The sequence below is a fragment of the Lissotriton helveticus genome, chromosome 1_2 (genome assembly GCF_964261635.1).
Source record: "Lissotriton helveticus chromosome 1_2, aLisHel1.1, whole genome shotgun sequence".
NCBI lineage: Eukaryota > Metazoa > Chordata > Amphibia > Caudata > Salamandridae > Lissotriton > Lissotriton helveticus.
In genome coordinates, this window is record NC_136058.1 from 1332514 (window position 1) to 1360165 (window position 27652).

Genomic DNA, 27652 nt, shown 5'->3' on the forward strand with positions numbered 1-27652 from the left:
GTCCCGTACAGCCGTCGCCACCATTGCGGCCAGTATGGTCCATGTGATTGTCCGCGGGCCAAAATGTTTTTAGTTAGCCGCAACTCATTGGCGAAGTCCGTAATTCCGTCTTGCTGGTTAGTGTTCTTTCTCGCTCATTCCACGTCACTGGTTGGTTCATTTCTGTCGTGCTGTTTCCTCCTCTTGCCGTGTTGCTTGATATATTCCTGTGCCGCCTGCACCGTTTGTAGTATGACAGGTTTCCCGCCGGTGATGACTTTGAGTTTCGCCGGATATAGCATGGCGTATTCCAGGCCAAGTTCTCTGAGCTTCTTCTTGACAGGAGCGAATTCCTTCCTAGCTTGTTGCACCGCCATAGTGTGGTCTGGGTAAAACTCTAGCGTGTTCCCCTGGTGCGTTATTTTCCCCATCTCCCGTGCCAGCCTTAAGACCGTGTCCCTGTCCCTGTAATTGAGCATGCGGGCAATGATCATGCGCGGGGTAGCTCCGGGTTTTGGCACAGGCGCCAGTGATCGATGCGCGCGTTCCACCAGGAACACTGAAGATAGTTTGTCGGCTCCAAAGATTTCTTTCAGCAGGGTTTCTACATAAGTCTCCATCTTCCCTGTGTTTGTGGATTCCGGCAGGCCCGAAATCCGTACGTTGTTACGCCTGGACCTGGCTTCCTGGTCCTCAACCCTCGCTCGTAGGTGTTCCACTGTTTTTTCCAGGCCATCACAGGTCTTGGTCGTGGTTTTCTGGTCATCTTCCAGCCTCGAGATCCGCTGCTCTGCCTCCGTGAGGCGCCCGTCGTGTTGTTCGATTCTCGCCGCCATGTTGTCGACCCTTTGTACCACGTTGTCGAGTTTTCCGTGCATTTCCTGCAAACTTTGCTGTATCGCCCTTAGAACTGACTCCATGCCTGCACCCTCTGTTGAGTCCCGGCCCCCTTCCACCTCCGGGTCAGTTGCGTTAGTCTTACCCTGGTTCCGCTTTTCAAACTGGAGCTTAGTTTGATTCCGGTCCGGTTTCCCCATTTCAGGGTGCTGTTTGGACGGGTGTAACTCTGCTGATTTTGGGCTGCTGCCCGATGTTGCGCTGGCTGTGGAGATGGCACGAGGCACTGTCACTGCAGCACCCCCCCTGGCCGTTCGTGTGGTCATCTATTGGCTACCTAGCGCCTGGATGCAGGTTGGCGCCCCACCAGGTCACCTCCGTCATGCACGGTAGGCGGTGTCGTTGTCTGGGCCGTTGAGGCACTACAAGGGCAGTATTGCACAGTCACACATCCCGCTGTGGGGGGGGGGGGGGGGGGGGGGGGGCAGTCCCCGTGTTGGTGGTGGAGCCGGCGTTATGCCGATGCCTATGTGTTTCTACGTTCCGAGTACAGGCGCCTTCGTATGTTAGCTGGTCTGTCTGCTAACCTCCGTGGCTGACACACTGTCGGCCCCCTGCGTTGTCCTGCTGTCAGCGCCCTGAGTGTTGGCCGATGCGAGGCACGCACACTGGTAAGCGCCGGGAACCTCCCTCTGCTGCCGGGTTATATGCGCGTTCTTCACAGGCAGATCATGGGGGGAATTCGACCGGCGGGAAAGTCCGCCGCCGCCTCCAGCCTGGTGCGTTTCACGGGCGCCGCCATCTTGTCCGCGGTGGAACGCACGCCTATCTGTTGCGGCGCTGTGTCTTGGGGGCTCACTCGAGCCTCGCAATTGTCGCGCTGGTGGTCAATGGCCACTTACCAAGTGGCGCCGAGTGTGCTTCGTTGTCTCGCTGCATCAGGAGCCTTGGTATGCGCCGATCCGCCAGGTGCCCGGAGCGGCCATTTTGGCGATGCTGTAGCCTGGAGTCCGAGTTTCGGGCTGGATCTTCCTTTCCCCGCACAAAATGCCTCTCAGTATCAACGTGGGATGTCGGCCTCACCTTCCGATGCCCATATTTACAATCGCCGCATTTTTCCGTGGGGTTCCAAGGGGTTAAGGGCCGCTAGGCGCGCGACCGTCCGGCGGAGCTGACAAGCTAGCCAGCCATTCCGCAGTGCGCCCTCTAGCGCCCCCCTACAAATGGCTTCTTTGATATTATTAAAACACATTTTGTAGTAAATTGCTGGGAGACTTCAAGTGCAGTAAAGCAGGTTTATTGTAAGAGATATACAGCAGACATCTTCAGTAAAAGCTGGCCAGGCACAAACTGCCTCTACCTAGAACACTAGGAAGAGCCAGAGCCATCCACATTCTGGAATGTATGACACAGGTAAGATACAGAGTAAAACATAGAAATAAAGGTAGGATAAGTATACAACACATCTCCTCTCGTTGAAACAAAAAACTTAAGAGCCAAACAGAAAACTTAACATTGAAATGAAACTTAAAACAGAATGGATCTAAAAACATGCTCGTCATTGAAATGAAACTTAAGACAAAAATAGATCTAAGGACATGTTAAAATAAAGAAGAACCAGAGTAATATAATGAAGTAATGAGAGGGACACACGTCACCCCTCTAACCAAAACTAATCACAGCAAAAATCGTTTAGATACACAGGAGGTCTACGGCATCTTTGAGGCCTGGAAACAGACAAGGAAGGACTGGGACTAGGAAGAAAACCATACTGATCAGAAAGTCTGCACGCAAGCCGGGAATCAGGAGCATCTCCTCCACCATCACTCCTACCTAAAGCATGTACAGGAACAGATGCAGTAGGAACTTGAGAAGAAATAAACATGTAGCCTGAACAATCATTCCCACAAGTACTGTGATCCTGGATGGAATCAGAAGAAGCTGGCGGGGAGTCAGATACAGAACTAGCTTTCTGATAAAGAGCCACCCTCCTTAAGTTCCATTTCTCTCCATTGGAAAGAACAACATAGTGAGGATAGACCATTTTTACAGTAAAGGGACCACGGAATTTTGACAAGCCACCAGAAACTCTGCCAGACTTCACTTTCACCAGGTCACCCTTAGCAAGCTTGTTAGAGACTTTTTCGACACCTGCCCCACAGAACCCTTATTAGAAGAGCTAGGAGCAGAAACCCTCACAGAACCCTTATTAGAAGAGCTAAGAGCAGAAACAGGCACAACACTCTTTGTCAGATCAGATTGAAGAACCATTCCTCTAAGCCAAGAGGGAATTAGCTTAGTGCTAGGGACTCTACCCCTCATGAGCTCAAAGGGAGACTTAAGCTGGGTACCATGAAGAGTAGTACAGTAGGCATAGACCATTTCATGAACAAGAGAAGAAACAGAAGAGCCATTGGAAAGGGCCATCTCAATGGTACCTTTCACCAATCTATTTAAACGCTCACACAAACCATTCCCTTGGGGATTGTAGAGAGAGGTTCTGTGATGGGAAACCCCACAATCAGCCAAAAAGGTTTGCATATCATGTGAAACCAACTGCGTGCCATTGTCAGTAATGATGACATTCGGAAAACCCTCCCTCCAAGAAAAATAAAGTTTTTAAATGTTTAATGGTAGTATCAGTGGTGATATCTTTCAGAAACTCCACAGACAACCATTTAGAATAACAATCTACAATGACAACCGCAAACTTCTGAGACAGAGGTAGTTCCACCGTAGGGCCAATGAAATCCAGACAGATGGTATGCCACGGAACTTCAGGAAATTGCAACACACCCATCCCAGACCCAACTGAGATCTTCAATCTCTTTTCACCTATTCTGCACGTATGGCAATCCTCAACCCAGGAAGAAACCATAGAATCCAACCCAGGCCACCAGAAATTCAACTTGAGCCTTTGTTGCGTTAAGGTCTGGCCAAGGTGACCCTCATGCGCTATGGAAATAAGTTTTGGTCTCAAATCAACAGGAGGCACAAATTTATCTCCACGCATCACCACATTGTCTTCACAGACAGACAGATCATCGATAACTTTTAAGAAAGGGCGAACAGAAACATGCACACAACTCTCCCTACGCGAACCCAGTTTGATCAACTGGATAACTTCTTGCATAACACTATCCTTGGACATAGCTTCAAGCCAGTCAGCACGAGAAAAAGAACTCTCACCAAGAGAAAGTATATCATTAAGCCAAGCAATATTTTCCTCCATACCCTCAAGACTAAAACCAACAATCACACTAGATGGAACAGCCAGTCTAGACAAGCAATCTGCCTGAAAGTTCCACCATCCAGAAATATGAGATATGTCAAAATGGTACTCTTGGAGCTTGGAGGCTAACCTCGCCCGCCTTGGAGAACCACAAGCTGCACCACCTGGGGAAAGAATTCGGATAAGAGGCTTGTGATCAGTTTTTAGGTTAAAACGTGTACCCCACAAATAAGGACGAAAATGGTGGGCACCCCACGCAGCCGCCAAGGCCTCTTTCTCAATGACAGAGTAATTCTGTTCACACTGAGAAAGAGTGCGCGAAGCAAACGCAATTGGCCTCTCACCATCTTTATGGGTTTGTAACAGGACAGCACCAAGACCACGTGCACTAGCATCCACCAACAAAGTGGAAACTTTGTTTGTATCAAAAGGTGCAAGAACTTTTGCCCTACAAATGGCTTCTTTGATATTATTAAAACACATTTTGTAGTAAATTGCTGGGAGACTTCAAGTGCAGTAAAGCAGGTTTATTGTAAGAGATATACAGCAGACATCTTCAGTACAAGCTGGCCAGGCACAAACTGCCTCTACCTAGAACACTAGGAAGAGCCAGAGCCATCCACATTCTGGAATGTATGACACAGGTAAGATACAGAGTAAAACATAGAAATAAAGGTAGGATAAGTATACAACACCAGACTTGTGCCAAGTGAATCCCCCAAGGATACTCCTTTACCTGCCTGTGCTTCCAGTCAGGAAGAAAGGCCGCTTTACCCAGCAACAGAAAGCTGCCTGTGTCGGGTGACTATAGAGCCATGAAGTTGGAGCCGCGTCTTTCAAAATGGCTTCCACAGGGAGGTGCAGACCCATTTTCAATGCCACTCTGTGAGAGGGCCACAGTCACTTCCAGCGGAATACTCAGGGTTTTTTGACAGAGTGGGCATGGGCATGGCAAACTTTGTATTGGCTATGTACCTAGGGGACCCCATGGTCGATTCATCCCAGGCCACAAGCTTATATAATTGAATGTTTGCCTACACTTAAAGCCTTCTTTTTTGCATATGCTCGCTAAATGAAATGTCATCCATCATAGTATACAACTGCAAAGGCCGGTTAATAGTGGAAAGTGAGCTTTTAGTGACACCAGCGTAAATAGTGTATGTTAAACTCTTCCTTTATAATTATTCACTGTTTAGTATTTGTAGGAAGGTGGAATACTGTGTGTTGATGCTGGTTAGGCTTCCCCATGTAATACTGTCACAAACCCCAAAGATCGTCTTTGGATTCACATTAATAAATCCTTAGCTCAGTCCTGGTAGTGTGGCAAAGAGCAGTCAGGCTTTACTAGAGCAACATGTGTTAAGCATTTCAGAGTATCAACATGGACGATAAGTAATTGATACAACTAGAGAGAAATACAACACATATTTATAAAAATAGAGTGTATTTTATCTTAACCCGTTGGCCGCTGCTGCAATTTCGCGGAAGTGCGGCCGTTTTAAAAAATGGGCGGGGCTGCATCGGCCGTTGAACGTGTGCAGCACCAGCCAGGTAGTGCTCCGAACGTTCAACGGCTGACGGCAGCACTTAACGGGTTAATGTAGACACCAAAACGAATGGATTAGCATACATATAACTGGAGTTAGAGATTTCTAAAGCAATCTAAAATCTGTGCAAAAAAGTACAGTTAAACTTTATCATTACGGTCAATGGGAAAAATCACTAGTGACAATTGGTCACTTGCAGGTCGAGTTGCGTGGTACTCCTTGCAGGGTAAAGGTGATACAGGTACTAAGACCAAGCCACAACAGTCATTTCAAGTTCACCTGCCCCATATCCAGGATGCAGAGTTGTCCTGGCTGTCCCTGGTGCTGAACGGGAGCCGCAGAAGAGTTGCTTTTACCGCTGAAACAGTGCTATGCAGGAAAAGACGCAACAACATGGCAGTTGCTGATGTTGGTCCAAGGTCGGATGGAGTTCCCTGTAGGAGCAGTGTTGAGTGAAGGAGTTGGTTGCTGGACTGGTGATTAACAAGCCTTGGCAGCAGTAAGTGGAGCAGAAAGTTAATTCGACTTCCGGTGGTCCCCGGGAACTCAGTACCTGTCTGTAACTGTGTGGAAGGACAACAGTTCCAGTTTGCAGGGGATTAGTGCCACTCGTCCAGGGGAGTCTGAGGACGCTTCATGCTTCCATATGGGTCCCTCTTTCTGGGGGAACCGGGAGGTAGCCTAGCACGAGTCTCGATCAGGCACAGGAGCGTTACCACAGGTGCAGAGTATCCCTCTTTTGCTTTTTGCAAGCCCTGTTGTCGCAGACACGGGTCTTTTCTGTGCTCTTTGATGCAGGTTGTTCAGAACTGAGGTTTTGATGTTAACAGGTGTCCCTTATATCCTAGATTTAGGGGAGGTAGGGGTGTGAGAGCAAGTAGCCAATGGGCTGCTAGTCCCTACAGCTAGTCTGCTCCTGAGATGACCACATCCGGGGGTGTGGGTCACCTTTTCTACCCAGAACCCTCTTTTCCGTGCAAATGTGCCTCGGGCAGGGGGTGTGCTATTTCCTCCTCTGGGAGTCAGCTGTGTTGCATATCAGAGGCGGTGCAGGCATTGAAGTTCACCGTCTTGATGTGCCACTTCACTACCCTGCCTGGGAGGGAGGAGGTGCAACCTCCTTCCTGCCCAGGCTTTTCTTACTGACTCCTGGGAGTAATCACACTGCCTGGCAGGAGGTTAGGATCCAGTCTTGGCAGCAGCAAGCGTGGGAAGTGAGGGGTTGCCAGCCAGAGCACAGACAGGCTGGGGCAATTAGGTGGGCAACCTCTAAAGTTGCCACCTGGGTGCAAGCAACATCACCCTCAACACATGATTCGTGTGAGAGGGCATGTTGTTTGATACAAAACATGACATATGTAGGCAATACTATAATGGAGCTGCCAAAACTCGGGTTTGCCTGGGTGCCAGCCCATGTTATCCTATGAATCTTCTATCACTTATAGTGTCCTTCAATGGTAAAGGGCACTATAGGGTCATATAAGCTTGCACTTACATGTCCACACCTTTGATATAACGCACCCTGCCTCCTGGGCTTTAGGAGGCCTTCCTTACAGGTGAGTGACTGGCATATATCAAAGATAGTGCATTGACTTTGCCAACAAATGGTGAGGATAAACTCAAGTCCGAGCAGTTTGTACTTCTCTTGCAGTCTGCAATGGCAGGACTGCGGTCAGTAACTTATTTGGGTCACTCAGGGTGGCACAAACAGTGCTGCAAGCCATAGGGACCCCTTTACCACCCAGGCCCTTGGTACCACTGGTACCAGCGTATGAGGGGGTACAGCACTTGTACTTTGAGGATGCCAATTAACACATAACAGTTTTAAGGACAGAGCACTGGCACTGGGGCCTGGTTAGCAGGCTTCAGTGCACTGTCAGAGTCAAAAACCATCATCCAGTAATCCAAATAGGGGCAACAACCGAGGGGCATTTGCAAAAAGCCCTATTTCCTTACAGTATTGTTTACCTTTTTTGACTAATTATTTAAGCGTTTAACTTCCATGTCTACCATTCCCCTTCTACATATAGGGAAAATCTACTCTAGTTTAGTCAGTGTTGTTCAGTTCATAGTTACCAAGTGGCCCTATGCCACATGTGACATATTTGTGTTTGTCTATTTTTTAGCCAACAGCAATGTTTATGCTGGGAACTTATGACTAATACTTACAGTGGTAAATGTTAAACAATAAGTCTCAGGATGCAAAGTGCTGTTCCCTAAAAATCCTGGACTTGCTATGCATTTCATACGTCAGTGGGGCACTTAGCAGTATTGACAAATCAAGGTAAAAAACACCTTGTTTTGTACATATGTATCACCTTCAAGAAATACAGTACACACAGGTTACATACACAGAGAGTCTGCATTATTAATTTGTGGTGAATAATTACAAAACCAGGACCTAAACTGGAACACCCAGGCTACTCCACCCGTCTCTTCCCTGAAGTACCCTCTACACCAAGGCTGCTGGACAGTGCACAGGTTTAAAGGGCCCATACGGTGAAGGATGTGACAATTCATCTCAAAACCCAAGTAGACGTTAAACAAAGCAACACTCCACTTGTTGATGATAGTCAGCGATGTAGGGCTGGTAACGAGAAGTGTTTTTACTTCTACACTGGGTAGCCTCTTTAATACACACGGCTAGAGATCAGTGGGCATAGAGTCCAAGCAACTAGGAAAAGGGGGAGATGCCCAGGGGCAGCTGCCACCTCCAGAAGAGTGCCCTCCCTACCTGACTGAGAGCCCAGCGGCCCCAGTCACCACAGGGTATTGATTGCAGCATTGCATCAATTCATGGCAACACTGAAACCCCTTCTGTGTTCATGCTGTCTAGCGTGGCAGTATCACTGTATGGCATTCCACAATCCTGTGGCACCAAGGCAATATGCTTTCTGACGTCGATGGCAATGTTGCGTGCACTGACTGGTGAGGTTCTTCCGCTCGCAACATGGATTTTTGTTAAATCAAATTGTGGGCCAGTCTTATTGTAATTTTAATTATATAGCGCTTACTACCCCATACGAGGCGTCACAGCGCTTTTAAGCGAACCAGTCATGATTCGATTTTATGCAGTAAATGAATGCATTTTATTGTGAGGTGGAGCATTTCATTTGGATCGTCCGGGCACGTCCACACCTATTTGTGGACATTATAACATATTATGGCCATTTCGTGAATTTCAAGTAAACTGCTGGCACTGTTAGTCGGCAGTATTTGTACTCTTATGCTGGAACACCAACTGCTGCGCCATTAACATCTACGTTCACCTGCATTTTGTACGTTTTTTTAACTGAACATTATCTAAATCCCTATTGCAGCCCCAGAGATTTGCACCGCCTGGACTAAGTATTTAACAGCCCCCCTCTTCCATATGTCCCATTCTGTAAAATAGGGGTACATAATCCACTCTGGTGACTGCTGTGCAGTTCATAGCTGCAAAGTGGCCCATGTCGTATGTGACACATTGTATTGGTGTCTGATTTCTTTATCCAACAGCTTCGATGGCACACACTTGTCTGTTGATCCCGTGTGGACACCTCAGGAGGTCCAGGCGCTTGTGAATCACTGCACCGTCTGACCCCAGAGCCCCCCTCCCCTCTCTGGCTCACCGGGCACCAGTCATACCTGTGTGATGTCAGAGGCTCGAGGCAGTACTTCTGTCTGGCGGAGCTCAGTGACTGCTGCTTGTACCATTACCTTGTTTGCTCTTCGTAAGTGCTTGAAAGAGGAGATTACATCGCTGCGCGTGCAGGTGTGGGCACGTCATGTCATGTCATACACGTACCAGGACAGTAACAGGTGTGAAACCATTGCTCTTCGTTACTCACATCCTCATTTATGCCTCGTAAATCGCAGCCACGATCATCTGTCGGTGGTAGACAGCGCCTACCTTGTTCCTCTTAACTGGACTGTGACATCAGTAGACACATTCAGCAACTTTGGGAATCTACACTAGTGTTCTGAGGTGAACACGGTCACAAGCCTCACTTTATAAAACTCCTTCGCCAATGCTTGCAATAGAACAATCTAATTGGGTGCTGCTATCTATTACCCAAGGCAACACCTGAGTGTGTTCGGCTTAGGTACACCACACATATCCAGTGTCCACCAGCATTCACTGTATCAACTGAAGCGGGGTTGAGGAGCTGTCGTTCAACACAGTGTTGAGGTGTATCTAGGGCCACTGGCCCCAGTGAGGCAGTGGAGGACCAAGTTATGTGGCAAGATGTAAAGGCAAATAATGCAGCATACACAGCATATGTTGCGGCAGTGTTACGTCACTATTTTACTACTTTAACGCCTATTGATACAAAGGTATTAAATGGCTATGCTAAATACAGAGTTTTTTTTAAAGAAAGAATACACATTCCCCAGATCGGTCTGGAAATGTTATTTACTATTAGTTTGCATGCGAGAAAGCACAGTTACACAATTTTACTATCAATGTCCCTTCTAATCTCCTTGAGTAAAATAATTTGCATAAAATATACAACGGTGAACGGAGAAGAAAACCAGCATGAGTGGCACTTTGAAAGTAATGAAATGTGAGCCTCTTTTAGTCTGTGTAAATCAGCTATGATTCAAAACAGGTCTTCAATTTTGTTTTTTACTTTGTGGGAACACTGAGCGTCTACAATAAGCTCATTCCATTAAGAAACAGACTTTTAGAACAGTATATTACAGTATGTAAAAGCTTAGTGTCTCACTAGGCAGCTCTTCAACACTCAAAATTTCAGACTTTAAAATACAAGTAAAATGTTTGGAATTTTTATGTAGTCTGGGTGCCCTCACAAAGAAACTGATGTTTTGAGCACGGCGATTTACATACATAATGAAAAAAAAAATTCCTGACAAGGAAACTCTCATTAGATCGACCTTGTGCAAATTACATTTAAATGTAATTGGAGAGGACTTGGCCTAATGGTTAGGGCGAGCAACCTCAAATCTTGGAAACGGGGTTCGAGTCTCAGCAAGGACGCACAACATCCTGTGATTCTGGGCAAATCACTTAATATCCTTGTGCTTAACAAAAATGAATGTGTCCTCATGTAACGCAACTGGTGCTTGTGTAAAGCGCTCTGATACCGGATACCTTCGGGTCATGTTTGCGCTATATAAAACCCTGAAGAAAAAAAATGTGTCAGGATTTATTTCATGCTGTAGACAAAAGCCGTGCACTATATAAATAAGGGGGAAGGGGGAAGGGGCTTGAGCTGTCCGTCATACACCCTCTCTGTGTAACTATCTTGAAAATAACGCACGACGTTCTGTGGCAGCAGAATTGTCCAAAAGCCATAAGAATTGGGGTGTTGGTTCTAGAGCAACCCCCAGGATACATGGACCTGTACCCATCCAGGAAGCATGCTTCATCCTAGGGCTGTGCTCCACTTTGGGTAGGGAGTGCAATACCCAACAGTCCATACCAAGCACTTTGTTGAGATCTTTTATCGTGTGTTCGTAGGTCACAGGCACGCACTGAACTCCCCGTGTAGAAGACGGTTTCTCGAAGGGAATTAAAAAAAATAGATTGGGCCATGCCAGTTAAAATTATTCATGGATGCCCATGACTGAAAGTTTATTATTAACCAATGTTGGGAACCCTGATAAAATTACAACAATGAAAGGACTCGCAGGATGTAATTATTGAAAAAAACATAAATGCCATAATTGGTTTGCAAGTCATCACTTAGAATATGGACCATTGATGTCACAGTACATGGAAGATCTTCATGCCAGCTGCCCAATGCTGAGTTGGTCGTCTGCTTTTCTCTAGGGTAGGCCGACAGTCCATGCTAGGAGTCATACTGTACACTTTTTGTGTCAGGGACCAGGACACCAAACAAAAACAAGCACTGGCAAAACTAATAGGCCTGATGTTGGCTGCGAGCCTTTTGGCTTTGTCAAGGCTTGTTTTGTTAGGGTTTTTGTAAAATGTTGGAGTTTGAAAGGGACGGGTGGCTACTGGGTCCTCAGCCATATAAGAAAAACCCTGACAAGAGGCAAAAACCTTTTCTTAGTCTCAAAAATAGTTGCCATGGGTGTCCCTGGTGCTGAAGGCTCCATTGACCGAGGATGGCTCCTTGTGAAAGGACAGAATGCTATCACTCACGCCAATGAATGAAGTGCGCTGGCACGTTGCCCCAGCTGTGTGATGTGGGGCACGGAAGAACAATGTGACTGAAAACACAACAGACTGATGGATGAAACGGGCTGGCTGAAAGCCCCTATAAGTAAATATATATATATATATATATATATATATATATATATACATATACATATACATATATATATATACATATATATACATATATATAAACATATATAATTTTAGTAAAATCAAAAGGTCTTGGCTAGCACCAGACCTACAAATGTGAAACTTTGACGGTACTGTTAATTCAGATTTAGCTGCACGCTTGCGTGGGTGGTACAAGTGTTGCGCCGATGGTGTTGCTTCAACATGTTGCACAGGCACCCTAAACAGACATCTGTAGCCCAGAGCAGGTATCCCTTATCTAGCAGCAGTGCGCAGCACACAGTAGCAACGTGCAGGGTCAAAAGAGCAAACTCTTTAATAGAGCTGTCCAGTTTGCCGCCGAAGCCTGATTGATTGAGCTCCCTTAGAATGTGGTGCTTCTGAAGTAAACTATTTTCAGTGCATTTTTTTTTTTTTTAGAATACACCAGACACCAGTAGTGGCTGGTGAACTTTGAACTTGGCAGGGTGTAAATACTTGCCCTGAACTGAACCAAGCAACAGAAACCAGTGAGCAAAACTTTCTCCATGGGGAATCTTTTGCCACCAATAAATCTTCCAGACATTGAATCGAAAGGTGGTTTCTACATTACATTGTTCGCATAAGTTGGGGAAAGTCTTCTAGATCTCAAAGGAACATTTATGTAATATTCAAATACTAACAAGTTGTACAAACAAGCCTGAACCTCTGCAAGGAGATTACGGGTCCACCTTCCTACAGGAAAAGTTTGAGTAACAATCTCCATAAAAATTGCCTAAAAGTCAAACGTTTTAAATATATTTGACCAAGAAAATTGGGTCTAAACTTTGATATAGCATGTAGAATTTTTGAAATTATTAGGCCATGTTTTTGTACTGAGTTTTATACAGCGCGATCTCGACCCGAAGATCTCAGAACGCTTTACATGAGCACCAGTGCGTTACAGACGGACACATTCATTTTTGTTAGGCACGGGGAGATTAAGTGATTTGCCCAGAATTACAGGATGTTGAGCATCCGAGACTTGAACCCAGTTCCCCAGCTTCGAGGTCCACGCTCTAGCCGTTAGGCCACATCCTCTCATTTCTGACCTCCGTGAAATGGAATCAGGGGTTTTGGTAAAATCTTTCAGGGCCTAGGGGTGATTGTTCCACTCCTGGCTCTAATTTTGGACAATCAAATGAATCACCAGAGTGGCATCAGAAAGAGTGAAGCATATGCTTGAACGTTTTAGAATCTAAATTGTGAGTATCTATGTCAAAAACTGTAATGATTTTGTTGCTCCTTCCTTTAAAGGCTGATCAAGATGACGGACAACAGGGCCCAGTCTAAGTTCACTGATCACAGCCGCCAAAGCTAAATGGTTGGTAAAGCACTAGAGTCTGAGAACATAAACCTTCCTTACAGAGTCAATAGAACATCTAAACCAGACCACATCGCATACAAAACTAGGCACCAGTGTCATCTAGCTGGCTAAGTGTTACCACCCCACCAGCACACTCCTCATAGAAATGCACCCCAGCAGAACCAACAGAAGAGGCTACCTGCAGCATGCCACGCCCGCAAGCCAAGCACTGCAATATTGCTATGCAACTGATACACCATGCCTATAAGAGTCCAAACTCCTCAGGCCTAGCAATACGAAACCTTTCAGACATGCAATGTGAATTAAACAGCAAAGGGCCAAGTTGTACACATGTTAAAAACACATAGTCACAATAGCTAAATATTACAATTAATAAACTGATGATCTGTTCGCAATGCACAGTGAAACAAGACCACTGTGATTACGGTCAAAGAGATATCAGAGAAGCAGATGGGAAGGATGCTCAGATTCCAGAAGCGCTGCAAGACTATGCATTAGCAATGCACAATACCAGAGGTGTCCAACCTTTTTAGTAATAAGATCTACTTATGTTTAATGAGAATCATCCTGAGCTATTAACATTATTAGTGTTCTAATAATGACCACTTCAGACATGATAACAATACTGGCCACAATATTCAAGCTGTGATCATTTCTGACAATGTTTTTTTAAAATGAGTGGTGGAAACTCTGTCTGACGCACTTTTTTGAAAGCATCTACTTGAGTAAACCATAATAGATATGGCTGAAGTGTTCTTGATATCAGCGCCTTGAGACCCTCCCGGGTGAGTAGTGCGCTATACAAATGGCATGATTGATTGATTGATTGATTGATATCAAGGTAATAAATTGAGGTATCAGTCTCCCCAAAGTCAAATGATTTAGCACTCAATTATCAACTTTCAATATCTTTTGAAATTTTACCAGCTTTCTCCAAACATCTGAAAATGCACACATTTTCGTCTTCAATACACTCAATTTTGAGGCACTCATATTAATTCTACCATGCTAAATCTTTTAATGCAGTAGGTTGCACATAGGAGGGCTACCTACAAGCAGCAGGAGTGGAATACAGCACTTTACTATGCGATGCATTACATTGCGTGCTATTTCAACGCGGTCGTTACAATGACCGTGTTGTTCTTTACAAAGACTTCCACTAGGGGGCGCGCTGGACTTAGGAATAGTATTATTTACTATTCCTACTTCAGTTTGTGCAACAGTAGGGAAGGTGTTGGAATTCATTTCCAATACCTCAGTGGCCCCTAGTTGAATTTGTTGTAAAGACTTGCGATGTAAATGCATCGCGTACTAACAACACGGTCATTGTAACGATCGCGTTGTGAAGGTATCGCAGTGTACTGACCGCATTGTAAAGATTGTTTACCCAGGACAGTTACTTGTAGTTCAGGAGCCACTCGTTGGAGAAGCCTGCACACAACATAACATAGCATAACATATCTGTAAAGAAACAAAGGTATGCTTGCACTTCTCCTGAGTAGTACCAATGAATATAGAACCCCACTACCCCACACCATCAGCAATTTCCCCCAAATTACGACTCATTACGACAGGCGGGGCTCTGCGCACACCTCCTGGTACGCATCCGAATTCTGTCATGTCTTTAGAGCCATCCTAGCTTCTAAGCAATGTAGGCAGAGGATACTATCATAAGAAACATCCTTTTTTATTTTGCTCTACTTGCTTCATGAAAAAAATATTAACCCCTCCCACGCTTGTGACGGAACCGCTCCGTCACGCCCCTCGGGTGGGCTGTGCTGGTGACGGAGCGGTTCCGTCACGGCCCGCTCGCCGCGCCTGCGCGGTGCGAATTCCACGCCTGCGCTGAGCGTTTTGAAGAGCGGGCGGGGCCGTGACGGAACCGCTCCGTCACAAGCACAGCCCACCCGAGGGCCGTGACGGAGCGGTTCCGTCACTAGCGTGGGAGGGGTTAATATTTTTTTCATGAAGCAAGTAGAGAAAAATAAAAAAGGATGTTTCTTATGATAGTATCCTCTGCCTACATTGCTTAGAAGCTAGGATGGCTCTAAAGACATGACAGAATTCGGATGCGTACCAGGAGGTGCGCGCAGAGCCCCGCCTGTCGTAATGAGTCGTAATTTGGGGGAAATTGCTGATTGTGTGGGGTGGAGCGGCTCCGTCACAAGCGCCGGAGCGGCTCCGTCACAAGCGCCGGAGCGCCGCGCGCCCCCCCGCCCCTTAGCGCTGCGGCGGAATAGCCGCCGCAGCGAAGGGGTTAAAAGCTCAATTACAACCCCCTATTCTATTAATGGCTGTATCATGTATTCTGTTAGCAGTGCAGGGGGTGAGGGTGATTTGAGAAGATAAGCACAATGTCACTTCACCTAGGGTAAAGGAAATTCAAGATGGATGCCCTAATCTCATATAACAGAACAAGTTAAACAGTAAGTCTCAGATGGATGAAGGTTGCACGAGTGCACACTTGCCGCTGCCCAATATTGAGTTGCACTTGCAGCCTCTTATAGTCGTAAATAAATTGCCGCAATGGTGTGCGTCACTTTGTACCACACGAGGGCCTGCACCACTGCTAGTAATAACCCCTCCACGTGAAACAGGCAATCAAAGGGCTGCACCACAAAAAAAATTCTCAAAAGTGTCACATAATGCCTTGACCCGCTTTTATCAAACATTGCAATTCTTGATCATTCGTTCAACAGACACAGGCGACGGAGAGTAATTCCATACCTTAACATAGTCCACAGCTGGATCCACAAGGCTCTGGTCTCTGTGAAAGGAAACAGAATAAGAAAGCTTTAAGAAAGTTAGGCCTTTCCTTCACCTCGTACAGTCTCTAATCAATTCTGTCAACAGTCACAGGCCATCGAAGACCCTCTCCTTGACAACCTGGGGGCATATTAGCAACAGACGGCGATAAATATCGCAAAGCATGTAGTGTAGTTCCTATTATCCCAATAGGCTCTGCGCATTGGAATAATACCTTCAATAGTATAGGCCTAGACCAGACGTTAACTAGGTCTTCTATTGTCAATATTAGACTTAAAGTTTTGGGTTTGCCAGCTAGCTCAGAGTTCACTAGAAACTTTCTCGAATAGGCAAGGAGGAGTTGAACCTCCCTGGATAGACAAGAAGGGATTTAATTTCTGACAACCATAGAACATGACAACTTTGCTCTCCCCTAATCAAGAGTGTATCTCTAGAGTCGTGTGAAAACAAAAGACTACTTATTTTACTCAGTCAGTACGTGCATTCTTAGTCTCACCAGATTGTAGAGAAAAGGAAGAGACGGGCGTGTTCAATAAAAGATGGTATTTATTGATCAGTCTCTTTTCTCATACAAGAGAAATGGATCGATATTATTGCAATACTTATGGTTAAGTAAAGTGCATACATTAAAAGCAGAAGTATAAAATAATACTGTAAAAACATTGATATGGTTTCTAAGCCATATGATGGGTTAAAATGGATAAAATAGATACATACACATATACATTTGACTAATCGTACTCAACTGGTGTTTCTAACTACGCCTACCCCAGATGTACCTGACCTAAGCCTAATACGTGGGCGGGAATAGAAAGTAGCAGTTTAAGTTAAGTTTGTTTTGCCAAGTGACTGACTCAAGAATTCTCTGCAAGGGGTTATTCAGTTCTGTACCTGGAGTCTAGGATGAATGAGGGATGGTATCTCTCGTCTCTGGTCTCGATATTCCAGGCTGCCTGCGAGGGCTACCCGGAAGCGCCGGAGCTGGATTTCTCGGCAGGAGAAAGCAGCGTCTCGTTCTCAGCGCGTCAGGAAGGCGGGGCTGCGCCAGCGGGGTCTGCTCTGCTCTGGGCTTCGGCAAGTCTGGCTGCTCCGATCTCGTCACCACCGCGTGTGTTTGCATAGGGCAATATCGGTAATATTTATACCTTTAAGGTGCAGAGATTGACGTAAGGATGGACATAGATACGTCAATAAGGATGTCATACGACCTGGTCGTTAGCACATTCTTTTGCTGAAGTTCTCGGTGAAATCAAAACAATGGCCGCAGGGTTTTTCCCAGGTTGTCATAGGTTTGATTTGTTTTGAGAACTCCGTATGCCTTATCAGGGGCTGGAGGAATATCGCTTGTCTAATTAGATGGCAAGCGTTATGACCTAATCAGATAACACGTTCCTGTGCCGTAATGTGGCTTAATCAGATAACGGTTCCTGCATCATGGGGGTTTTCTGCCTCATGGGATGGCTGCTAGTTAACTTGTTAACCAGAATAGGGTCAGGAATAGGGGGATCGATACAGAACCTATAGGAATACATCACACCCACTCCACGCTAACTATGGACATATTTACGAATCTATGCATAGTAAAACATACTGTAGAGTATCGTGTATACCTTACCACCCCAAAATACATAAATGCATTTTGAAATTATCAAATATACGGAAAAAACAGTCACATGTAATATATGCACTCAAGCTGTAGAATAATGCTAAAGTAATCACGCATATCTATACATTATCACTAATTTGTATATGAGAATTTACACATGAAATGGCTCTTAATACAGAAAAAAAGTTTCAAGACCATTCCATCACAGAATAAAATAATTATGAACATACCAGCGGGCAGCTAATGTCTATAAACTATCTAAAATTAGAAGTTTTAGTTCTCTAAGAATAGTTCTTACTTTAAGCAGAAGATAAGTGTCCCGAAAAATATGTAAAAATATTTTGGGGCTGCTGAAAAAATCGCTGTCCGTGAACTGGAAGGAAAATTGTTCATGGTATTTTGCTATTCTAGTTGAAGGCCATATTCAGGGAACGCCGTGTGCGAGCTTGCTCAAAAGTCTCTATTTCTGCTCTGGTGAGAACATCATATCATTTAGACTGTCGAAAAAGCTGTCAACAGCTTCCTGGGAGAGTTCCACTAACTCGGAAAAGGATGTAACCATGCATTCGTGCGCATGATTGTCTCCATTGACGGTTTGATTAGTATTGCTGACAGAAGGTCGTACCTGATCAATGCTGCTTTCATCTTGAACTTCACTACCCCTCAATCGTAGTGGTGAAGCTTCCACGAATGCCGTCATCAGGATTGGTAGCCGTTGAGGGCAGCACAAAGCATGAGCCTTTATTGGACTCAACAATGTTTCTGCATCCATTGGCGCATCTGATTGTAGCGTCAGACAGGTGTCTAACACGCATTCTTCTCCGCATAGCAAGCACCTTAATACAGGTAAAACACATCGTTGCCACATTGGTCGAAATGAAAGAAACCAAGTCATGTTCAGATCTCTAAGCCGGGATAGTCCCAGGATTTTTGATATCCGGTCCCGGTATCCAATGGCTAGGATTGTTTCTTCCCTTGTCGCAGGTGTTTTGTCTGTGACATGGTTTGCCATAACGAAATATAAGGACTAAGAATAGTATTCCTGCAATTAGTCCCAAAATGAGGGGAAGTCCGCCAAAAATCGAATGGACGAAGTCTGGAAAAATACCCAGTATGGCTTTGAATGGTGTTAATGCCATCGAAAATACGGTCTTAAATACTTTTGAGACTCCACTGGTATCAGAAATATTTAAGATTTCATTCAGGATTTCTGCGAAATGTATGGGGGAATTAGTTGATAACAATGAGTGAATCTCTGCAGTCGTCCTTGCGACTAGGAGATCATACGTTTCTTTTGATGACGTGAGCCTGGTCGGCGTCTGAAGAAGCACTGTTTTCATTCTGCTTAAAGTATCTATTCGAATAGAAGTAATTTTCAAGTTGGGCCATGCCCTTGCCTCCCTGTCTGGAAGGGAGCTGGGGAACAATAAGCGTCCACAGCACTTGACCTTCGCAGTCGTAGTTACGAGATAAGGAGTCCTGGGCATAAGACTACAACATCTGCGGTCCACAATTAGAACGTAACTCCCATTATAGAGTCTTTGAAAGAATGGTTCTATCTCTGTTGCAGGTGCGCCTAGCTGGTGACATGAAAGGTTATTTGAGTTCCCTTCACAGGCTCCATGCAAACTAATTCCATTACACAGAAGTGTACCGCTCAGTGACATCGCACAATTATTGCCACTAAGAAACACTTTCTGTCCTTTATTACTGACACATGCATGTGAATAGGGCAAGTTCCATGTTGTTTTAATGTACCCTTTTCCCAATTTTTCGTACATGCCAGCCTGTATATATTTTTGGCAGTATTGAAACCTGAAGGTTGATATTGGAATATTAATTATCCCATGTATTATCCATTCACTGACAGGTCGTTCTGACATTGTCACTGGTAATCTCTCGAGTTTCTCAATGCTCAGGATTGTATAATCAGCACCCTTTTGTGCCATACTGATTTGTTTATCAGTGAGGTTAAAGATATTGAATAGTGACGTTGTGTTGATTAAACGCCAAGGCACATAGCCTGAACGCAGATTTTGTAACGTCCAGCCAAGCTGTACAATAGAACGCAATTGGGACTGACCGTGTTGTAACAACAGTAAGTCTTGCGATAATATGTCGATTGCTGAAGACTCAATGCTGTCCAATGAAAAAATTCTGGAGGACAGAGTCATTAATCCATTGTCCACTACAGAAAGTGATTTTTCCAAATTAATACGGTCAATTTCCCGTATACTTTCTGCTGTCTCAATTTGAGTCACCTTCCAGGCCTCGTTGTATGCTGCATATACAGAGGCTGCTATGAAACGTTTCTGACGCTGTTTGCGCGGTCCCATAATGAAATCACGCAAGTTAGCACCATCAGTAAGTAAAGTTAGGTGTTGCTTAGTTTCTGCCAGTGTGGAAGTTTGTAGCCACTGAAGGCATAATTTGCCCACACTGTAGGTGGTTATTATCCCTGGGTGTTGTCTTTGGGAATATCTAGGGTCTGGCCTGGTCATTTTGAACCCCTGTGTTTTGTTCAGGAATCTGTCTTGACAGTTATTAGTATCTGTGGGCCAGATCAACCACTTTTTCCAATCAGGATGTGTTCTGTTTTGGTTTAATACATAATTTTCGTCTATCTCTTCATCTGTAGAGCTATTGCTGTTCATTGTTGGTTTTGGAATAGACGGTTTATTTAAGTCTTTGATTTTGGCTAGGCCAAGACAGGTAGTTTGTTGAACAGTGTCATTTAAGAATATAATTTGTTCTGGGATCATGCAGGCTCTAAACAAAGATTCTATACCCTGTACTTGCCATTCTTTTGTACCCCAAACACTCTTTACTTCAACATTTTTGTCCCAATAATCAAAACCAAAAGTATTCATTTGTTCGAAGAATGAGTCTGAATATATCAATTTCGTGTTTGTTATCATGGTCTTTGTCCCTGTCTTATTTGACAATTTGAAATAAAATGTTTCAGCATTACTTGTGTTAAAACCTGAAAAGTATGAATATTTGTCATAAACGGTTCTTGAGCTTCCTTTTGGAGGGGTTGCACAATGTTCCCATTGATTATAATTTAAAACATTTCTAGGTTGTGCAGATCTATGTAGAAAATGGTTACCATAGTGGTTATAACAGTACATACTATCATAATTTGTCGAACCCTGCAAATAATCATGTTTGGTAAATTTAGCAGACATCACTAAGTCAGACATCATATTATTTATACTTTCAAAGTCCCAATCATCAGCAAATGAGCTTGGTTTTACAAAGTCACTCAACGAGATCTTAATTTGGTGTGGATATTTCAGGATTTCAACCGGACCATAAATTTCGTAGTCAGTGTTGTCCCATGCTACCCCACCCGGTATAGGATTGGCTGTGAAGTTGACTGAAGAAAGTTCTCTTTTCTCGACGTGTGAAGATGTGTGTGGTTTGAGGATCAAGTTGATTTTCTGACTTGCTGTGTCCATTTTAGCATATTTTCCCTCAATGAAGCGTCCCAAAGTTAGTACCATGATGAGCCAAAGTATGAGGATAAATGCACCAAAACCCACCCAAAATTCAATCCATGGAGAAATCAGATATGTTTCTTTCAGTTGTTTCAAAAGTACTTTAACTTTATCTTTAAAGGTTTTTGTTGATGGCTGTGTTTTTGATTCAGTGAAGCCTTCAGAGGAATCATCGAAGTTTATGAAGTAGCCGGATGCAGTTCTGTCAATTGTTCCAATTGCTTCAGGATTACTGTTTCTTGCATAGTCGTTTGTTACTTCATTATAGATTGGTGTGTCTCTGCTAAATGTTTTTATTTGGGTTTTCAGAGGTCTAAGTTCCATTGCATTGTTGCATAGTCCTTGTTGTAGTTCTGTAGGCGTTTCGAATGTGATTAGCCTCTTAGATTGAACCTCTGTGTTTGTAGCAAATCTTGGTGTTCTACTACTTATCGGGAGTCCACTTGGCCTACTATTTGTTATCGGCCACATGATTGTGGTTTTACCAGGTCGATGGATACAACTCGGTTCTCCTTTTTACCAGCAAGCGGCGGTAGTACAACTGATCTTGTCCCGTTGATGGACAAGACAGGAACTGCTTTTCTGTAAGAAGGCCCAAATTCCTTCTTTACCGCGATCTTTTCTCTGACTACATCCCCGACTTTTGGAATCCAGACAGGTCTTGCTGGGACAGGTGGTGGTTCTTCAGTGGTTGTTGGCTGCTGTTTCAACTTTATGTTGCTCAGGTCTTTTCTTGTTTCGTTTAAGTCCTGCAAAACAGCCAAACGATCTTTGATATCAAAGCTTTTTTCCTTCACCACTGAAGTCTGACTGTCGAGGTCTAAGACTAACATCCTAGTTCCAAACAATAATTCGTACGGACTGAATCCCTTCAGAGAATTTCTTGGCAGGTTATTTAGACTACGTTGGACACTTATTAGATGTTTGACCCACCCAGCTCCCGAACCTAATACCTTTGCCGTTATAGATTGCTTTATGTCACGGTTTTTTCTTTCAACAATTCCGTTCCCCTCAGGGTGAAATGGACAAGAGTACCGCAATGTAACGCCCATGCTGACCATGGCCTCCTTATAAGCTCTAGAGCTAAAAGCAGGACCATGGTCCGAACGCAGCATGCCAATTGCGTATGTGCCGATAAAGACTCGCAAATCTTTTATAACAGTTCTGGCGTCAGCCGTTCGCTGGGGCCACATCCATATGAATCTCGTGCATGAGTCCACTGCAACCAAGATATATTTATAGTTACCATCCCTTTGTAAGGGACCACAGTGGTCTAGGTAAACACAGGCTAATGGTTTATCCGAGATTAGAAGGGGCGTCTGCGCTGGACGTCTCACCATTGATACTTTCATTCTTTGACATATTTCACATTCTAAAACATAGTTCCTTGTTTGTCTTCTCATTTGTGGCCACCAGTATCTCTGTTTTAATAATGATACTGTGGCTGAGACGCCAGCATGTATAGAAGCATGCCCTTCGTGTGCCGCTATTATCAGTCCTAACCTATGTTCCATGTTTGGAATTGCCCTATCCCCCACTCCAGGGATTCGAGCAAAAGGAAAATTGTTTGCATCAGTTATGTATGAGTATTTTACTGGAAAGCCTTTCGGGAGTGTTTCTATCGAATCCTTTTCTGTAGCGCTGACAGCCTGTAATATTTCGCTGTCTATTTTTGTTTTTGACCGTGTGATGGCAGCTACGGAAGCCGTTAGCACAGCTGCCTTCGCGGCCTCATCAGCCAATGAATTCCCTGCAACGTGAACGCCATCACGTTGATGACTCAGCGTATGTATCACGCGAGTCTTTGGTAGTTCTTTTTGTAATAGAACTACTTGTTCCCAGAGCATCTTATGCTTGATTGTGCCTCCTTTTGCATCCTTAAAGCCATTCTGAAGCCAGATCTGCAAGTATTCATTGTAAGACTGAACGCAGTAATACAAATCGCACACTATGAGTGTGGGGAATTCTCGATCGGTATTTTCAAGCGCCATCTTAAACGCCAGTAGTTCAGCTCGCTGAGCTGTACAATCTCCTAGAGATTGTGTCTTAGTGATAGCTGGTTTGAATTTTCCTTCGTGCCAGCGACCTTTAACAATTGCGCACGCAGCACTGTAAGCTTGTTTACCCCCTACTGCGGGTTGTGCTGATCCGTCTGTATATATTATACAGCCGTAATGTTCTAGAGGCAGAATTTCGGTCGGCGGAGGACATTCAAATTCATATTGGAGAAATTCTTGTGTTTTTAAGTTAGGATTAAATTCGTATGCCACGTCTGTTGCAGCAAGAGAATTAGCCCATTGTATCCATCTCAGATGGAGCGCTTTAGCATTTGGAATGCTTGCTTTTGTTACAGCCTCTAGGGCTGGTATCGGTGTCACGATTATTATTCGTTTTCCTTGTGCCAGGGCTCGTTCTTTTGCTATAGCTGTCTGTGTTGCAGTAAGAATTTTTTCCGTTGGGCTAAATTTCATTTCAGCTTTAGTGTATAAGTGTGATTTGAATGCAATTGGTACCTTTTCTCCCTCATTAGAGGTCAGGTATGTGAATCCGCATCTTCCTGGGATGACTCGAATCACTAGATTGCGTGTGTTATCACGTGTTTCTAATTTTGTTTTAATTAACATGTCTGTTTGTAAGGATCTCAAAATGTCTGTGTGTATTTGAGTCCAATTGGTTCTTTTAAAATCTGGTTTTATTAGATCATAAAGGGGTTTGACCCTTTCTGCGTAATTTGCAATGTATGTTCTTCCAAAATTTAGGAAGCCTAGAATTGACTGTAGGTTTTTTAGTGTTCTAGGTGCTTGGAGTACGGCACATTTCTCTAGGAAATTGTCAGCCAGGCTTTTGCCTTCACTTGATAATTCGTATCCTAAGAACAGGACTGTTAGATGGGCAATTCTAGATTTTTTAAAGTTGAATTTGTAACCCTCTGCTGCGAACCCAAGTATTATGGTGTTCACTCTCTTCAAGTGAGTATCCAAGTCATCATCTGTTAGGTATATGTCGTCGACATACGATAATGCTTCGTCATCATATGTTTGTAGTAACTCTGTTACTCTTGCTGACAATAATCCTGGGCTGTTCTTGAACCCTTGGGGTAACCGACAGAATTGTTTTTGAGCGCCATTTATTGAGAACGCGGACAAATATCTGCTCTCTGGTGCTATATTTTGACAAAAGAATCCATTAGAGATGTCTAATGTTGTTTTGTATTTTTTGCGCACTATGTTATTCATTAGTGCAGCACTATGCGAATTTTGTACTGCAAAAGTTTTGCAACATGAGTTAAGGTGTCGGTAATCCAAAACTAGACGATATGAATTGTCTGGTTTGGAGACCGGAAACAAAGGGTTGTTCATTTGTGAGGTGCAAGTTTCAATCACCCCCTGGTATTCTAGTTGATCTAGGATTTCTTTTACCTGTTTTTTAGCTTCTTGCTTAATTGGGTACTGTCTTTGTGCAGTAGGTTGTGATTTTAACTGCATTTTGTGAGGAGGAGAGTCCTCATCCCATCCTACATGATTTCTATATAAAGCAGGAGCTTGAGCTACTGCCCACTTTCTGGCAAGTGTGTATTTTTTATGAATTGGGATATGATTTGAGAAGGCAGGCATAATTATTTCTTCGCCATGAGGGCACTCCCTGACAAACTCTGGTGGCCAGTCTTTTTCAGCTAGAAGGATGTCATAGCCCTTGGAGAGATTATCCCAAAATAGTCCCCTTATTTTTCTAGTCTTATCCCCTTCTATACGTAAAGTTATTTCATATATTTTGTGAGGTTTGCTAACTCTGGTGTCTGCAGTTTCCACTTGAAGATATTCATTCGTGTCCACTGTCTCCAGAAGATTCATAAGGATTTTGCGAGCTATGCTCACTTCTGCTGCGCTGTCTAGCATTGTCTGAGCCCATTCTCCGTTTTTCAGTTGTGTCCTCAGTATTCTCGGCATTGTTAACTACCTTGATACTGGCTACCTTCTTTTTTGGAAATTGTAGTTTCTTTTTTAGATGAGCAGATTCCTTGTCTTTGGACTTGGCGTGCTCTTCTCTTTGTTCTGATCGTCCTCTTCTTTCCGATTTCTGCGAGGAAGTCTGAAAAGATTGAGAGGGACGTGTATCAATGTCTTGATATCTATCAGGCTTCTTTATATTATCCCTATTTCTAAGGTTATATCTTTTCCCAGAGGGGTCACTTTGGGGTGACCTGTGTCCTTGGTTCGGAGATTTTTCTCTCCGCCGAGGAGACCTTCCTCTGGACTGGAATTTCTTTTCTTTAGGATTGGATTGTTTGTTTCCATCCCAGCTCTTTTTTTGTGATGTTGAATTATTATTAAAAAATATTTTTCCAGGACTTTCAATCAGTTGTGGTTTTACTGGTATTCCACCTAAACTATCTCTACCTAGTTCCTCATAGGATTTTTCTATAATTCTGGCAATTTCAGCTGGTTGGTCTGCTATATCTGTCTCCTTTAACCTCTGGCGGATCGCCACGTTTGCTGCTTCTCCCTTTATGTTGGCTAATAATATAGCCGAGACCTGCTTGAAGTCTTTTAGTAATTTCATACCAAGAGTTAAAGCGGGTTCTGGACCGTATTCGTCTTGAATTTGTTTTAGCACATCTGGTATTACCGAAATGGATGGAACACCGTGCGTTTTTGTGTAGATGGAAGCAAAGACTGTACCCCAAGTGTCACAGTCCTCCACGTGTGGTGCGATTCCCATTGGAAGACAGATAGTCAGAATCCTGTGTTTATCCACAGGGGTGGTGTCTGGAAACACCGCCTCTATTTGGGTTATTTTTTGTGCTAACCAGAATGGTATTTGTTCCCTCTTAGCTGGTACTTTACCTAGGCAGGACTGTATGTTCTGTGGTGTAATTTTATTTGTGTTCCCCTGATGAGGGGTCAGCTGTGGAATTTTAATCGCTGGTTGAATTGTTGAAGTCCGCATCACATATTGGACTAATTGTCTATGTAATTTTATTAATTGTTTTAGCTGTGTTAAAAGCTCTGCTGCAGACATCCCATCGATGTCTGGATGTGGTGTGTATCCGGCTAGGACCGGCCACGTTGCTCCTGGTCTACCTAATGGACCGAGCCTGGTGATGTGATTATTATGTTTTAGGGCGCCATTAAATAGGAGCAGATGCTCTTGAAATTTAAGTGGTACTTCCACCTCCTCGAAAGGAGTGTACTCATTAGGAGGTTCCTCTGTTTTGTAATAGTGGAAGACCTTTGTTACAGCATTTGCTGCTGGAAAGTGTATCCATGAATAGAATACCTCTGTCTGCCGATATTCGTGTGCCTCAATTACGAATATGACTGTGCCACCTCTAGGTGTCAGTCCATTTTCTATAAGTTTTAAAGTTATAGATTTTCTTATGTTGACCGCGATGAGTATTATATCCGGGTCAGCGTCTTGCAGTGCATTATCAGCTGCTGCGAGTTCAGTTATTATTCTAACTGCCTCTCTTTCTCCTTCAGTGTCTGACATTGTACTGTCCAGAAGGTTATTTAGTTTGTTTTGCAGATCAGGTTCTTATGGAAACAAAGATTAGATGCACAATATTTTGGAACAGTGTATCCTTCAACGTTGACTAAACCAAGGACCATACATAGGAGTTTCCTCCTGCGAGGTCTGGCGGATATTACCTTTCACCCACTCCAGACGTCTTTGGAGTATTATGGGAAAAAAAGGGGTCTGAGTGAAATAGCACGACTGAGTTACTCTAAATGTCTTACGTTAGTTTTATCGCCTATCCAAACGCGTTGGGCGCCATGTAGTGTAGTTCCTATTATCCCAATAGGCTCTGCGCATTGGAATAATACCTTCAATAGTATAGGCCTAGACCAGACGTTAACTAGGTCTTCTATTGTCGATATTAGACTTAAAGTTTTGGGTTTGCCAGCTAGCTCAGAGTTCACTAGAAACTTTCTCGAATAGGCAAGGAGGAGTTGAACCTCCCTGGATAGACAAGAAGGGATTTAGTTTCTGACAACCATAGAACATGACAACTTTGCTCTCCCCTAATCAAGAGTGTATCTCTAGAGTCGTGTGAAAACAAAAGACGACTTATTTTACTCAGTCAGTACGTGCATTCTTAGTCTCACCAGATTGTAGAGAAAAGGAAGAGACGGGCGTGTTCAATAAAAGATGGTATTTATTGATCAGTCTCTTTTCTCATACAAGAGAAATTGATCGATATTATTGCAATACTTATGGTTAAGTAAAGTGCATACATTAAAAGCAGAAGTATAAAATAATACTGTAAAAACATTGATATGGTTTCTAAGCCATATGATGGGTTAAAATGGATAAAATAGATACATACACATATACATTTGACTAATCGTACTCAACTGGTGTTTCTAACTACACCTACCCCAGATGTACCTGACCTAAGCCTAATACGTGGGCGGGAATAGAAAGTAGCAGTTTAAGTTAAGTTTGTTTTGCCAAGTGACTGACTCAAGAATTCTCTGCAAGGGGTTATTCAGTTCTGTACCTGGAGTCTAGGATGAATGAGGGATGGTATCTCTCGTCTCTGGTCTCGATATTCCAGGCTGCCTGCGAGGGCTACCCGG

The 27652-nt window shown here is 44.0% G+C and overlaps 1 protein-coding gene across 2 annotated transcripts in view; it reads right to left on the reverse strand.

The window, feature by feature from the left end:
- Positions 1 to 27652, reverse strand: part of BCAR3 (BCAR3 adaptor protein, NSP family member) — a 299503-nt gene that overhangs the window by 169034 nt on the left and 102817 nt on the right. For both annotated transcript variants that reach the window (XM_078668222.1, XM_078668215.1), the window contains exon 3: positions 15927 to 15966. In XM_078668222.1, the coding sequence (XP_078524348.1) occupies positions 15927 to 15966 (40 nt within the window). The remainder of the gene's footprint in view (positions 1 to 15926; positions 15967 to 27652) is intronic.